The following is a 14514-nucleotide window of genomic DNA, read 5'->3' as shown; positions in this document are numbered from 1 at the left end:
GGGAATCACAAAGAATCGATCCCACTTGGCTGGGCCAAAAAGGGGACTCAAAAGGTTTGCAGAGGTGGAAGTAGTAGAAGGACAAGGGCGGGAGGAAAATGTGGAGGTAGAGAGAGGTAGTACTGTTGGAAGGAGAACCATAAGGATGAAGAGTAGTAGTAAGGGGGGTGGGGGTAGACTATGAAGAAGACTGCACAGTAGAAGATGGAGTGGAGGATGTTAGGAGAGAGCAAGGGGTATATTCTGAAGGATGAGTAATGATCTGGCTGGATGATTCGGAATGGACAGAGTTGAAAGCTAACATCGAGGAGTGGGTATTAGTATCAGTCGGAGCCTTGGACAAAGGAAAGGCAGGGGTCAGGAAAGCAATGAAACAGAATTTAGATAGGCTAGTTCAAATTCAAATTCAAATTCGAAAATATTTATTAAGCCTCAAAGAAATAAATTACAAGGTACAGTTTACAAGAAAGTAGTGGCTGAGTCTTCCAGAGCGCGGATACACTCTTAGGGCAGCTCACTGGTAGTTACACAAAACAAGGTTATGCACACAGTTTCAAGGCATTTTATAAGTTAATAGTTAATGGCAAAGAAAAGATACTGAATAAACACTATGGTTCATTGATTTGTTCACAGTGTGGACATTTAATACTGCGATAATATATGCGATTTCAGAAGCCTCTTGAAAGATGGAAGAGACGAGGCATCCTGTATATGAGATGGAAGATTATTCCATACAACCAAGCAAGCCTTAATGCCCCTAATAAGGGTAAAAAATATTCATTACTGGCCATGGTGAGCCTGAAATAAATAGGGAGAGGAAACAGTGTACTCCTCAGGGTCCCCATGAGGGGTAAGAGCTTGACAATCAACCAAGGGAACACCAAGCCCAAGGCTCCCGGAGGCTTTTCATGATTGACATAAAGCCAAACTTTCATCCTTTCAGCACGGCTCTTACATCTTAGGAAGTCGACAGAAGACGGGGATGATGAAGAAGAGAAGAAAGGAAGGGGGGGAGGGGGAAGTAAAGACCATGCAAAATTAGTTGAGGTAAGGGCTGAGGTCCAAGGTCGGGGTGATCTCTTACATTGGGCCTGAGTCTCCATCTCCTAAGCCCTCGTGCATCAACAATGAGCAAGGGATTAGGGGGGGGGGGGGGGGTATATTTTGACCAAGCATATCAATTTTATCTGAAATAATTGTATACAACTGCACTACAAAATACTAATAAAACTGATACATGTAGTGGCCCTACATTTCACAAAATTGAAGTAAATAATACAGAATCTCCAAGTATTACAAATGAAAACCAACTTTTTATTTACTTATTCATGAACCGCATTCATGTTGACAAATGTAGAAAAGGTATGACTGAGAATGAATATCTTCACAATACAAGAGATGTATTTGACCAATTTTGATTCTATCTTCGTCAGAAATCTGACGAAGATAGAATCGAAACCGGTCAAATACATCTCTTGTATTGTGAAGATATTCATTCTCATTCATACATTTTCTTACATTTAGCCATAGCACCATATTCCACCATAATATGTTGTTGATATGATAAGTTAATTCAAAAAGCATTTATTAAAACCATTCAGGTAACAGTAAGTCTAAAGTTTAATCCCTAATTTTATAGATATTTCCACATATTTAGATTTATTTGCTCTTCAATGGACATGCTCATATGATGCTTTTCTTTTCCTAATATGACATAATAAAAATAATTTTCTTTCTTACCCTCTCATCTTTGCTTGTCATTAAGTAACTATATGGAACTGCAAGACATTTGTAACATATGGCATACAAAACACTTTTTTCCCTGCTATTTAACTCTATGCAATTCAAATGTTACCATCTTTATAATTATACAATTATAGTACTTTTACATATTCTATAAAAACATATTCTATTGCAATTCATTGCAATATCTATAACTTCCCATTCTGTGCAAAATGTTGTGCTGCTTACAGAGCTGGAAAAGACTACCCATGTAACTTACAATATAAATGTTACTTTCTTAATATCTTACCTTTATCTACTCAGGAATTTCCAGATTCTTTTCTTTTTTTTCTCATTTTTGCCTTTCCGTAGCCTCTTATAGGTCTCTTCCACACAATCAAACCCAGCCAACTGAGCAACGACGTACACAAGCGGATGTTGGTGTCTGGTTGTCTATCCTTAGCCAGCAGCAAACTACCAGACAGATGGCTGTATCTGGCAATTTTGCTCTACTTTATTAACATATCAAATTATTCCTGAATAATAGGCATTGATTCTCCATCTTACAGTGCTCAGTCTTATGAACAGGGTAAAAATTTTATAAACAGGGAGATCATTATTTTTTTTATATGTGTAATTTTATATACTGTTCTCTATTGCATTTCAGTTTTTATGTTGGTTTTTTGTTGGTTTTTTAAGTAAAGTAACTTCTCACACTTCCATTTGTATTAATTGTCAATTTGCTATCTATTATCACTTTTAACACTAACCATCTGATACCAATTATTGCATGATTACATACCTTTTAAAGGAAATCTGATGCGTGCTTATGAACATCAATTTATATGAATTTTTTAATTTTCTCAATTATTCTGTATATGGTATTACCACACATCAATATATATCTACCTTGTAGTCCTTAAATTAAGATTCAAAATATAAGACATATTTGGGAAAAAAAATTTAATCAATATTTGGTCACCAAAAAAACTTTTGGGATGAACAAGGATATTCAAACCCTTTTGCATTTACCATTTAATGTGCAAGTTATACAAGTGTCCATGCTCTACCCTGTCTTCTTATCCTCTTATCATTAGTATCATTAAGGCATTGTAATGGTGACAGTACAAAATAAAGATCTATCATCTCCCTTAAACATATCTGTATGTGATTTGTTCTTTACTTTATCTTAGAATACCTGTATAAGTTAATTTATCTTAGTATCACATACTCTGAGAGTGCATGGCTATCTTCTGAAGAGTAAAAGGGGATTATAACTGTTATTCTCTTGTTTTCTTCTCTTTTCTATATCTATAGTATATTCATAGTTAATTATAATCTGCAGATGTTTGTAGCTATATTGTGTACCATGGAATGTATATCAGAACTGAAAAACAAAGACTTCATTAACTATCTTGAAGCTAAAAGCAGACTCAAAACCTTCCCAGAGGGGTTAAAACCATAAAAATCCTTGCAAATAACCTTTACCATTAGGAATGTAAATGCCTCAAGTACGCTTTTTCCCTCTCCTTGAGCAACCCCTCGTCGTCAAGCCACAACGATCAAGATTCCTTCTCAATGTTATCAATTTTCGACTTGATTTTAGCCAGCCGCTTGTACTCATTACACACTGCTTTTAACTGTCCTAATAAAGTGGCACACTTTGCACTTATTTGAATTGCAGTCTTGAAATCCGTCTGCGCTTGTTTGAGAGTCTGTGGTGGCAAAACTGAAAACCATCTGATAGGATCTCTGTTAATGACTTTCTTTTTAATTTGATCTGTACTGTACTGTTCTCTGTCACCCTCTTCTCTGTCTTCAGGCGGTTCTCCTTGTAAATTGGAGATCCTCTGCCTTAACCCTTCGACAGGATCATCTTCCTGGGTATACATATCAGACACGTTGTCTTCTTCCACCTCAACAGGGAGAGACACAACAGGATCTGCAAATTCCGTGTTCATCTCCTGGTAGATGATTTCCCCGTCGTATCTTTCAATCCTGACTGGTGTCGAGATGACTGACACGAGGGGATCTACTTCTCTCTCCTCTGACGGCAACTGCAAGGTACTAATGGCATTGCAACCCAGGACGTAGCGAGTTTTGCCCAGCAGGAAGAAGCCACTTCGCATATGCTCTTCTAAGATCATCTTCGTCTGAAAAGAAAAAAAATAAATAATTATAATGATGGTATATAGTTCCATTATGAAGCAACCATTAACAGAATGATATAACAAGTGGCAAGTTGATCTGAGTCGGTTTGTATCAGCAAATGTGTCAAGTTAGCTTTTAGCAAATCCATAACTATAAACAAGCATTCCTTGACACAGCCCCCTACACCAGATCACTACTTTCTAACTTTCCACACATTTAGCCTCAAATCTATAGAGCAAGATGGAGCTAACGTGTGAATTCAACTGTCTGTCCTCGATGAGCACATTACTCCTAACTGGTATTTAAATTCTCATTGTTATGGACAAAACTACCTCTTCTATCTCTTATTCATGACTTTTTTTTTCTCCAAGTCAAGAACAGCTTCCCACACATCATTCTCAAGTTCATCTATTATCACTTGTAAATATTTTTGCATATTCATCATCATGATCATCATCCACAATCCTCATCCAAGGTACAGGATCTCGGAGCCCTATTCCAGACTGACCAATCATGGGGAACAACAATTATTTCATCTATTTCTCTTTACAGTCTCTTCTCAGGTCTTCTTAGGTTTAAATTGGTACATTCTTTATTGCAAATTGAATAACTTTGACTTGTTTATGTCATCTCAATACTATGTTCCAGTAGGCTCTCAAAGAAAATCAGCAATCCTCAGTTTCTGTACCAAGATCACCAGAACTGAGCTGTTTATTATACTGATTACTTGATAATTAATAATTCACTGCATTATTGTTCCACTCCAGGATTTTGTCCAAGGAAATGTGAATGCCCAGGTCTTCCTTGCAAACACTGTTTTTCAGAAAGATGTAGCAGATGCTTGAAATTCCTCTAAGCAATCTTGATCCTTGTAATGGAAGCCGACTCACTGCCACTACCAGCTGATGGCACCACAATAGTAGGACACCATTACTTCAAGTGCATCTAGACTGGTCTCCATTTCTTTAAAAAATATCCCCAGAGGGAGCTGCCTCCAAAAATAGAGTTGTTGCTGACTCTGACATCACAGACTGAGCAAGGACATTTACCTGCTTCTATTACAATAGTATAATCCACACTTGTAATCATAATCTTGGTCTTCCCAGTGACTCAATATCCCTTGCTCTCCAAGCCCACTTTCCAGAGCACCTTTCTCCTTTCAAGGGTTTCTGTCACTATGAACAGATCTTCTGCATAGAGTTTTCAATTCAGAGATCCCTAGACAGGTCTTCTAGCAATATCACAGGCAGTAGAAAGCTAAGGACTGAACCTTTGTGATCTCCCACTTCATGTACACTGTTGTATGAATCACCAACTCTGACTACAGTACTTCACCAGCTGTACCAGCCATTTCTCCAATCCTATTTTATACATGGTCCACAAAACTTTTCTGGAGATTTGATCAACAGCCTTTTCAAGGTCTCTCTGATCTCCAAAATATAGCTGCTTACTGGTAACTAAACACTTCTTATGTAGTTGTCAATGATGAGGATGGGATCTGGCAAAAGAGTAAACTGCATGGCATTAATCCATTGGATCCGGATGCTTCACTGCCATCATGTGGCCCAAAATATCAGTATTAGGCTTACTTGAGCAGCCACTCTCACGGGTGTGTAGCTTGTAGGCTGGCCGCATGCAAACACTCATGTGCAGTGACAAGACTCTATGCTACCCCTTTGCAATTTTATTTTTTATTTTTCTGTATAAGCTTTTTTTGCTTTCTTGCCACTTTCCAATTTCTATATTTGTCATTTGATTTGCTTTATCCACATGGAAATAGGCTGTTTTCCTTGTACAGACTCCATATCATCTCTTTGGGTAGTCCATAAATAGTGCAATAATAATAACAATAAGTTACATTTCTTTAAATTTGTGTAATTTTTTTTTTTCATTACATTCAATTTTCTGTAATACAACCCGAGCTGCTAGTCACGGCAGCCAAGAAAAGGATCCTGAGCATGGAAATAGAGTACTCCTTGGAGCTAGTTCTATTCCACCATGACTCACATATTGTACATTTCACACTCATTTATCAATGGAAATAGTGCAATAGTCCCTTCCTAGATGAGTCTCATCATCTTTCAAGAGCTTTGTTCACTCATGGAAATTACTTTTCATCACCCCTGTCTTTAGCCCAAATCCTCCCAACAGCAAGTTCACATCACCCCGGCCCACAGCCAAATTTTCCCATGACAGCATGCTCATATCACCCACCCCTAAAGCCAAATTTTTTCATGACACGATGGTCACATCATCTGGATCATAGGGGTTAACAAAGATCACTTTCCAGATAAGGTTGTCTGCCACTTTCTTTTCATCTTGATTAAGTAACTTCAGGCCTCTGTAGCTGTGCAACAGAGTAAATACTGTGAAGACCATCCTAGGATCTACATGTACATCAAAAAACAATTCTTAAAACAAAAAGACTTTTCCTTTTCTAGAAATGTGTTCCATACCAAAAGACAGTCTTATTATATGTAATATTTAGATTAAATATCCACTTATTACTTGATTAATATCTACTTCTACCAAAAAAGTTAATTAAAAACTTGTTTCCTATAAATATCAATTCTAAAATGCTACTAACTTTTAATCAACTAGTGCCTCATCTTAACCCCTATGATCTGGATGATGTAACCATCTTTTCATAAAAATATTTAGCTTGAGGGGTGGGTGACATGAACATGCCATCATGGAAAAAATTGCCTGATAGCCAGGGTGACAGGAACTTGCTGTAATGAGAGAATGACTTGCCATGTGTGAACAAAGATTTTGGAGGGTGATTAGACTCAGTGGGCATTTAGGGAAGGAGCTGATTTCCATAAATAATAAAGTGTGAAATATACCATACGTGTGTTATGATGAATAACAATATGTTAATTATTATCATTACTGCCCTGAGTTATGATATGGAGTCTATCACCATGTGGATAAAGCAATTCAAATGACAAATATAGCCACACACCTGTCAGAGTGGCTGTTCAAGTAAGCCTCATGCCCAAATTTACCCTAATTTTGGGTCATGTGCAGGCAGTGCAGCATCTAGACCCCAGGCGTTAATGGTTAATAGTCCAAGTCCTTTCAGTGTTATTTTTATATTTCCATAAGACTAGAGATCATTATGTATCTACACATCATGATTTAGAGTTTAGAATTTAATCCAAACCTGAGGAAATAAGTTCCTCTGATACAGAGATAGTGCATGAAAAAATGAAAATGAAAACATCAAATAATGTAAAAATAGGTTGCAATATTCATAAGCACAGCACTCATCCAAACCACAATATTCATCCAAAACATAACATTCACCATTCACAGTATTCATCAACAATCTGTACAACAGAAAACAACAAAGAGATTGATATCTGGGGTACCCTCTAGATGAAAAAATGATACATAAATTACCAAATTTGACTGGGGAATGCTAATAACTATTGGTTGTGTTTAACGTAGAAGATATTACAATAACAAAGTTGTTAAAATGCAGGAAAAAAAATTACTTATTAATTATCAGTATCCACTTAAAATATCAAAGTATATTAACATTACAGATGAAACATTGGCAATTAACCCATTGGATCTGGTTCCATCACAGTAATCAAAACACCCAAAAATTCAGGCATTAGGCTTACATGAGTGGCCACTCTGCTGGTTGGCTGCTTGCAGGCTGGGCACATGCGGACACATGTACGGAGTGCCAAGACTCTATGCCTCCTATTTGCAAAGTTATTTATTCTTTTTATGCATAAGCATTTTTAGCTTTTTGGCCATTTTCCTATGTCCATATTTACCATTTGACTTGCATTATCCAGATGCTAATCATTTTTTTTCTTTGTATTGTACAGACTCTAATCATCTCTCTAGGTAGTCTACAACTCAGTGCAAGAAAAATAAACCTATGTAACACTATGTTATTTGTCTTTTTTTTTCTTTTTATTTACGCAATATTCAATTCTCTATAATACAACCAGCACACAGCACCAGGAATACGATGCTGAGCATGGATATGGCGTCCTCCAGTCACCACTCACAGACATAAAACTCCACATTCATACATCAATGGAATTAATGCCAAATCACCAAAGGAGTAAATTAAACCTCCCAATAGGTTTGTGCACTCATGGCAAGTCTTTTCCTGTAACCCAGATTTTTACATGACATGATGGTCTAAGGGGTTAACCAAAGACTGTCCCCTAAAATACTATTCCTGAAACTATATTAATGATAATATGAACACTATATACAGAGATACAATGAGTCACAATAATATGTTATTACAACCATAAAGCAAAAATAAAATGTATAGTTTCTTTACATTTTTCTACATGCTCTCCTAGCTCCCCTTTCTCCAAATTAATTTGTAAAAATAAAAACAAATGCTGGCATTTCTTTAAGAGCAACCCTGAAAAAGGGAGACCACATAATGTTACTGAATAATGTAACACTACTCAAAAAAAAAAGTATATCTACCAACCAGAAAGGGTTTTGTATTTAATAAACTGAAATACTACACATTACATTGAGAGTTCTTTATAATACCATGACTTTCCTTACTACTATACTTCTGTGCTCATTATAAGAGGCACCCTGAGGTAGAGAGGGTGCTGTCACTAAAAGGATGCTTGGGATAAATTGCTATCAAAGTTCATCAAATTGAATCACTAAGTTTCTGAGATGCTAAATGCACATTGTCACTCATACTCCACATATTGCCTGGTATATTTCAAGCCTGAGAAATCAACAAAATTCATGCATGTCATTTATTCAGGAAAAGTTAAATACTGTGATTCTGGCAATTTAACCATTCAACCTCCAGGGAAAACCTCATACCTGCAAATTAAGAAGTTAGAAAAGAAATGACACAATATCAAAAAGGGACTCTCAAATTGCATAATTGTATGCCCTCCCGACCAAAACTCGCACATAAACTGAAAGGATCTACAGAATGGCTTGCCTGGAATATATTTTCATTGATCAGTGAAACCATATATTTTCTATTGTTGTTATCATCATAACTGTTCACACTATCATAATCTAATGCAGCCCGGAAAACGGGATATTTACTGTAGTATTATATTGTGAAATATGTCTACACATACATGGCTCCAGAAGTGCTCAGTCACCAAGTAATGAATTAGTCGTTATATGCCTTCCCTGAGTTTTTTAGGATCTTTTTCTTTTAATGCTGTAATGCTAATGCTAATGTCACTACTGTTGTTAGTATTATTAATATTAACTTATCACAATTACAAGGCTAATAGCAATGTAAAATTATATATTTATAATACAATAATAGTACAGTTTGTGGAGCTACTCAATTCATTTGGGAAAACAGACTACAGTTAGTAGAAAATTAGCACCAACAATTAGCACCAACAATGACAAGACCCTTGCTGGCTGCATGCAACAAGCACCTGTACACAGAGAAAAAAAAAGAACAATTCTTATTTTTAGTGAATGACCCTCTGGATTTTGCAGCTTTAAAATCCTTCATATTGTCTATGTAACTCAGTGCAATGAATATGGCACCCTTTATCTCTTGAGCCTCTCTCTGTGCTAAGAACGAGTTACTTGAAACATGCAAGTCATATAATGTAATGACTAGTCAGTCTTGATTCACTGGAATCAGCTTAAGGTTAACTAAATGCATACTGAAAATGACAGTCCATCAACAAGATGAAAAAAAAAAAATGTTTTTGCTCTATCTAAAACACTAAATCAGCCTTAAGTTGGTGCAATCTAGAACCAATACAACAATTACAACACTATGGTCTTATCAGTACTTCTAATTTTTCAAAGTACTTCATAAATCCATCTGTAAAATGATAAACTGAAAAGCAAATGTGTTATTCAGTTTTTATCATTAATGGTGAGAGTCCCCATAAGAGTGAAAAGAAATCAAAATAGAATTTGCAAAACTGTGACATGGACTTTGTCAAATTTTGAAAACCAGAAGTTACTAGCCTTGCATTTACCAACATAAAATAAAAGGTCTTGCTACAAAATACATCCCTCTCTTTAACGAGTTACACATCACAATTTCTTACCAGATTCTTCCTCCAACTCGAGGCCATTCCTCCATCCTAAGAGGCGTCAAAATACCCTCTCCTTCTGCTCTATACCTCCTGCTCATGCAAGCTGCTTGGCCAGACATCCACCTTCTTCTTTCAACCAGCGAGTTAGTCTACAGCCACCTCTGCTTCAACCTAAACATGCATTCACCACGCATCCAGGTATTACCATACTCGTATATCTGAGCCACAGGTCCTTATATAATGGCTGCTTAAAGCAACTAAGTCTATGACTAATATGTAATTAAGTGTATAATCCCTGAAAAAAACAGTATATATGAGGATATGAGAATAACAAAAGCCTAGTACACTTTTTACACTTTACAGAAATTTATAGACAAATAAGGTCGGCTGAACATTCCACAACATTAACAATAAACAATAAAAGAAAATAAATCCTTTAGAACCCTCATCATCTGCATGTTACTCTGTGCAGTAATGCTGTATTAAGCTGGTCCATAAGAAGCATGCTGAATAAACAAGTATATATTCCAAGCATCAACTAAAAACATAAAAAGAAAACCAATCCTTTTACAGAAGTAATCAACACGAACAGTACAATCTTTAATATCCTAGTCCATAGCTGGCAAGTTGAATGACCCTAATATCAATACAAATACAAGAGTTAAGATTTTTTCATCTTCCTTTTGTAAAATAATAAATCTGAATGATACACTTCCATCACATACTCTAATCAGCTGGTCCATAAGCGTCAGATGCTGCAGAGCCATGTGGTCCAGCCCATCACACAGGGCCTCGCGCGTCATCTGGATACCAGTTGCCATCTTATCTGCGAAAGGGAGGAGCAATCATTTTTCTTTCCTTGGCGAATGAAAAGGAGGCCTATTCACGAACAGTTGGTTCTCCAATCGGTCTAAGACTGACCAACAGGACAAAAGTAGAGAGCATGACAATGATACAAGTAAAAAGTGACATTCACAGAGAGAGAACAAGACACTGACTGACACAGAGTGAAAACCCTGATAAACTTTGAGAATCAGACACTGGAACAGGTAGAGAATGAGACACTGAGACATTGATAATGATAATGAGACTAACACAGGTAGCACATCAGATTCTGACATAGATTGAGAGTGAGACAGACACACTGAGACACTAATTAAGACTGAGACACTGCAATGACAGCAACACAAAGAGAGGAAAAAGATAAACAGCAAGACAAAAGATATAAACTACATGCAGTCATTGTGTATTTACTCTTATGCATTAGCCTATAGTAGCTTACTTCATAACAGTCAAATTTGGGAATACACAGTAAATATGTCTTTGAAAAACTGACAAAGGCAAAACGAAGTCAAGTATAAACAAAGAACTGCTGTAGCATACCTACATGATTTGCATATTAATTCTCTCCACCCCTCTCTCTCTCTCCACCCCTCTCTCTCTCTCCACCCCTCTCCTCTCTCTCTCTCTCTCTCTCTCTCTCTCTCTCTCTCTCTCTCTCTCTCTCTCTCTCTCTCTCTCTCTCTCTCTCTCTCTCTCTCTCTTACTCATCCCTAACTCACTCATACTTATTCATACTTATTCACTCATACTCACTTACTCATACCTATTAATACTCACTCATACTTACTCATACTTATACCTATTAATACTCACTCATACTTACTCATACTTATACCTATTAATACTCACTCATACTCACTCACTCATACTTACTCATACTCACTCATACTTACTCATACTTACTCACTCGTACTTACTCATACTTACTCATACTCACTCACTCATACTTACTCATACTTACTCATCCCTAACTCATTCATGCACTTCTCATTCTCCAATTTCACGTTTCCTAAATCCCTTTCTAATTCAAAATGATCAATCTCTTCTAAAATTGCAGTACAGGAGCTGTTATTTATTTATTTATTTTTTTTTTTTTTAAATCACATTTTTGACGATGCCATAGAACCCAAAATACAATTTATAAAAAAAAATATATATATATGATATAATATGATATAAAAACAGTTCTAAGGTAAAAAAAAAAAAAAAAAAAAAAAATCTGATAATAAGAGAAACGAACATGGCAATAAAGCAACTAAATAAAGTCATAAAAATAAAATGATAAAGGTACCTGAATAAGGTAATAAAGCAAATCAATATAGCACTAGCAAACATGAATAAGGCAATAAGGTAAACAAACAAGGCAATAAGGTAAATCAATAAGGTAACCAAGTACAGTCATAAGGTAGAAAGCATTCCCTCAGAAAGGGCACAGCATTCATTATTCATTCATGTCATACTCAATTACTCCTAATTTGCATGACAAATTACAGGACAAATCAAGTGAAATCTAGCAGTAAAATGAGATTATAAATTAGGCTTAAAAGACTCATATATCCTATTAATGACAATGCTTGGCAGCACAAACACACACACACACACACACACACACACACACACACACACACAAACACACACACACACACACACACACACACACACACACACACAAAAAAAAAAAATGTTTTTAAATATATCCTCATCTCACTCATATGCTGTAAGAAATCAATGTTACTGAATGCTCCCACAATATGACTCTTTTAAGCGTTTGTTTTAAGCTCACACTGCCAATTGATAACATGAGAGGAAATGTCTTGATTTAGGCAGTCTAGACCACCAGCTTTAGATCTCTTGGGCCTCTCTCTCTGGGCTAACAAAGAGTAACTCTATCTCTCTGAAACATGCGAGTCATAAAATATAATGACTATTCAGTCTTGATTCGTTGGAATCAGCTTAAGGTGAACTAAATCCATACTGAAAATTACAGAGTCCATCAACAAGATAAAATAAATAATAACTGTTTTGGTTCTATATAAAACACTACATCAGCCTTAATATATCTTTTATCAATATCTGTTATCATCCATGTAGCACCAATCATCATCCCATTCATCACAATCACTTCTCATCACTAATCCTGCTGTCCTAATCACTCATCACTAACCATGTGACCATAACAACCACTCATCAACCAAACCTTAAAACCCAATTCACCACTCAGCAATAACTGAAAACCAGGTAGCCCTAACAACCAATTACCACTATTTATATAGCCCTAAGCACCACTGACTTCTAATCATGCAGTCCTAATTGCAAATCATCATGATTTCTGCAATCTCAAGCACATACTTCCACAATCCCATTTATCATTATGAATAAAACCCTAATCACTAATTATTACCATTCATGTAACCCTAAACACAAGCAGCCACATTACTCAACCATATATAGGTTAGGTCACACGTCCCCATACAACTGACACTTGAGCTAGTTTCGTCAACCTACCCATCCTGCATCCTACCCCAATCAATAATCACAAGGGACTGACAACCACACCTACCAATCACAGAGCCTATGATTGATAAGAACTTATCTATGAGATAACAATCTGCACTTGGGAGATTATCATGTAGCCTCATATTAAAATGTCAAATATAAGAATAAAGCCCAAAATTAAAAGGCAAGATTACATATGGTATGTATGAGTAATAGCTGCCTGGAGAACTTAAAACCAGGAACAGGATCAAATTCTCATACTGAAATTCTTTAAAACATATTAAGCCTAAAGAGGAGATTGCATTAGGTACTTGCATTACGAGGATCCTTTAAACCAAAGACAAGAACAGCATCTTAAATGACGGACAAGGACAGCATCTTCAATGAAATACAAGAAGAGTATGGTAGTGTGGTTTACCATTCAAGAAAAGTATCTTAAGCAGGTGAAAAGGACAGTGAAAGTCTCCTAAAATCAAAGATACCCTTCTGCATCCCATATCAAAGAGAGGGACAGCACCTCAAGCTGAGATCCTAAAAACCTAAATTTTGCTTGCGAAATAGGACACTTCATCATGCATACCGGGAATACAAGGAACACAGCATCGACAAACACCCACAAAACCAAAAGATGAACCAGACAGATAATGCAGCGAGGACCTGCACTTTAACGCAAGTGCGCCCAAGTAAAATCCTCCTCCTTTACACACAAGTCTGTCTGCATGCAAGAGAACTGTTGAGTGAATTAATAAAATAGGCTCATCCTGAAGTGGGGAAAAAAGCAAGGTTATCTTGATTAGTAATCGGCATCTTTAACTCTTGACTCAGACTAGTTGCGCTGTAACATCATCTATTCCTTCCCTTGTAGCTTAATGGATGTGTGTGGGGGGAGGGAGGGGGAGGGGGGGAGATAGTATACTGTAGGGTTTGTGTATATAGATTGATAAACAGATAAATAGATTAACAGATTACTATGTTGTGATATGTACAAAGTTTGATGGATAGATAGATGGCTAGATACATGTATGGACTGACTGACTGACTGACTGACTGACTGACTGACTGACTGACTGACTGACTGACTGACTGACTGACTGACTGACTGACTGACTGATTGGTTGATTGACGGATTGATTCACTGACTGTCTTACACTATTTTTGCTTTTAATCTTTCCTTTACTCTTCCTTCCCCCCCTCTCACTCTCACTCTCACTTTGTCTAACTCTCACTCTTTGTCTCACTCTCACTCTTTGTCTCACTCTCACTCTTT

The 14514-nt window shown here is 36.6% G+C and overlaps 1 protein-coding gene across 3 annotated transcripts in view; it reads right to left on the bottom strand.

The window, feature by feature from the left end:
* Window positions 1-405: 405 nt before the first annotated feature.
* The window catches only part of LOC125048256 (coiled-coil domain-containing protein 115-like), a 26791-nt gene continuing 12682 nt past the window's right edge, over window positions 406-14514 (bottom strand). For 2 of the 3 annotated variants that reach the window (XM_047646869.1, XM_047646870.1), the window contains 2 exons: window positions 10634-10734; window positions 406-3875 (listed from right to left, as the gene is read on the bottom strand). In XM_047646869.1, coding sequence (XP_047502825.1) covers window positions 3285-3875; window positions 10634-10729 — 687 coding nt within the window. In that variant the 5' untranslated portion in view covers window positions 10730-10734 and the 3' untranslated portion in view covers window positions 406-3284. Of the gene's footprint in view, window positions 3876-10633; window positions 10735-13256; window positions 13276-14514 lie in introns of those variants that run through there. The other variant, XM_047646868.1, reaches the window with a different exon arrangement.

Source organism: Penaeus chinensis, chromosome 43 (assembly GCF_019202785.1).
Source record: "Penaeus chinensis breed Huanghai No. 1 chromosome 43, ASM1920278v2, whole genome shotgun sequence".
NCBI classification, from domain to species: domain Eukaryota; kingdom Metazoa; phylum Arthropoda; class Malacostraca; order Decapoda; family Penaeidae; genus Penaeus; species Penaeus chinensis.
Note: the sequence above shows the minus strand (reverse complement) of the source record. Positions and strands in the feature narration are given on the sequence as shown.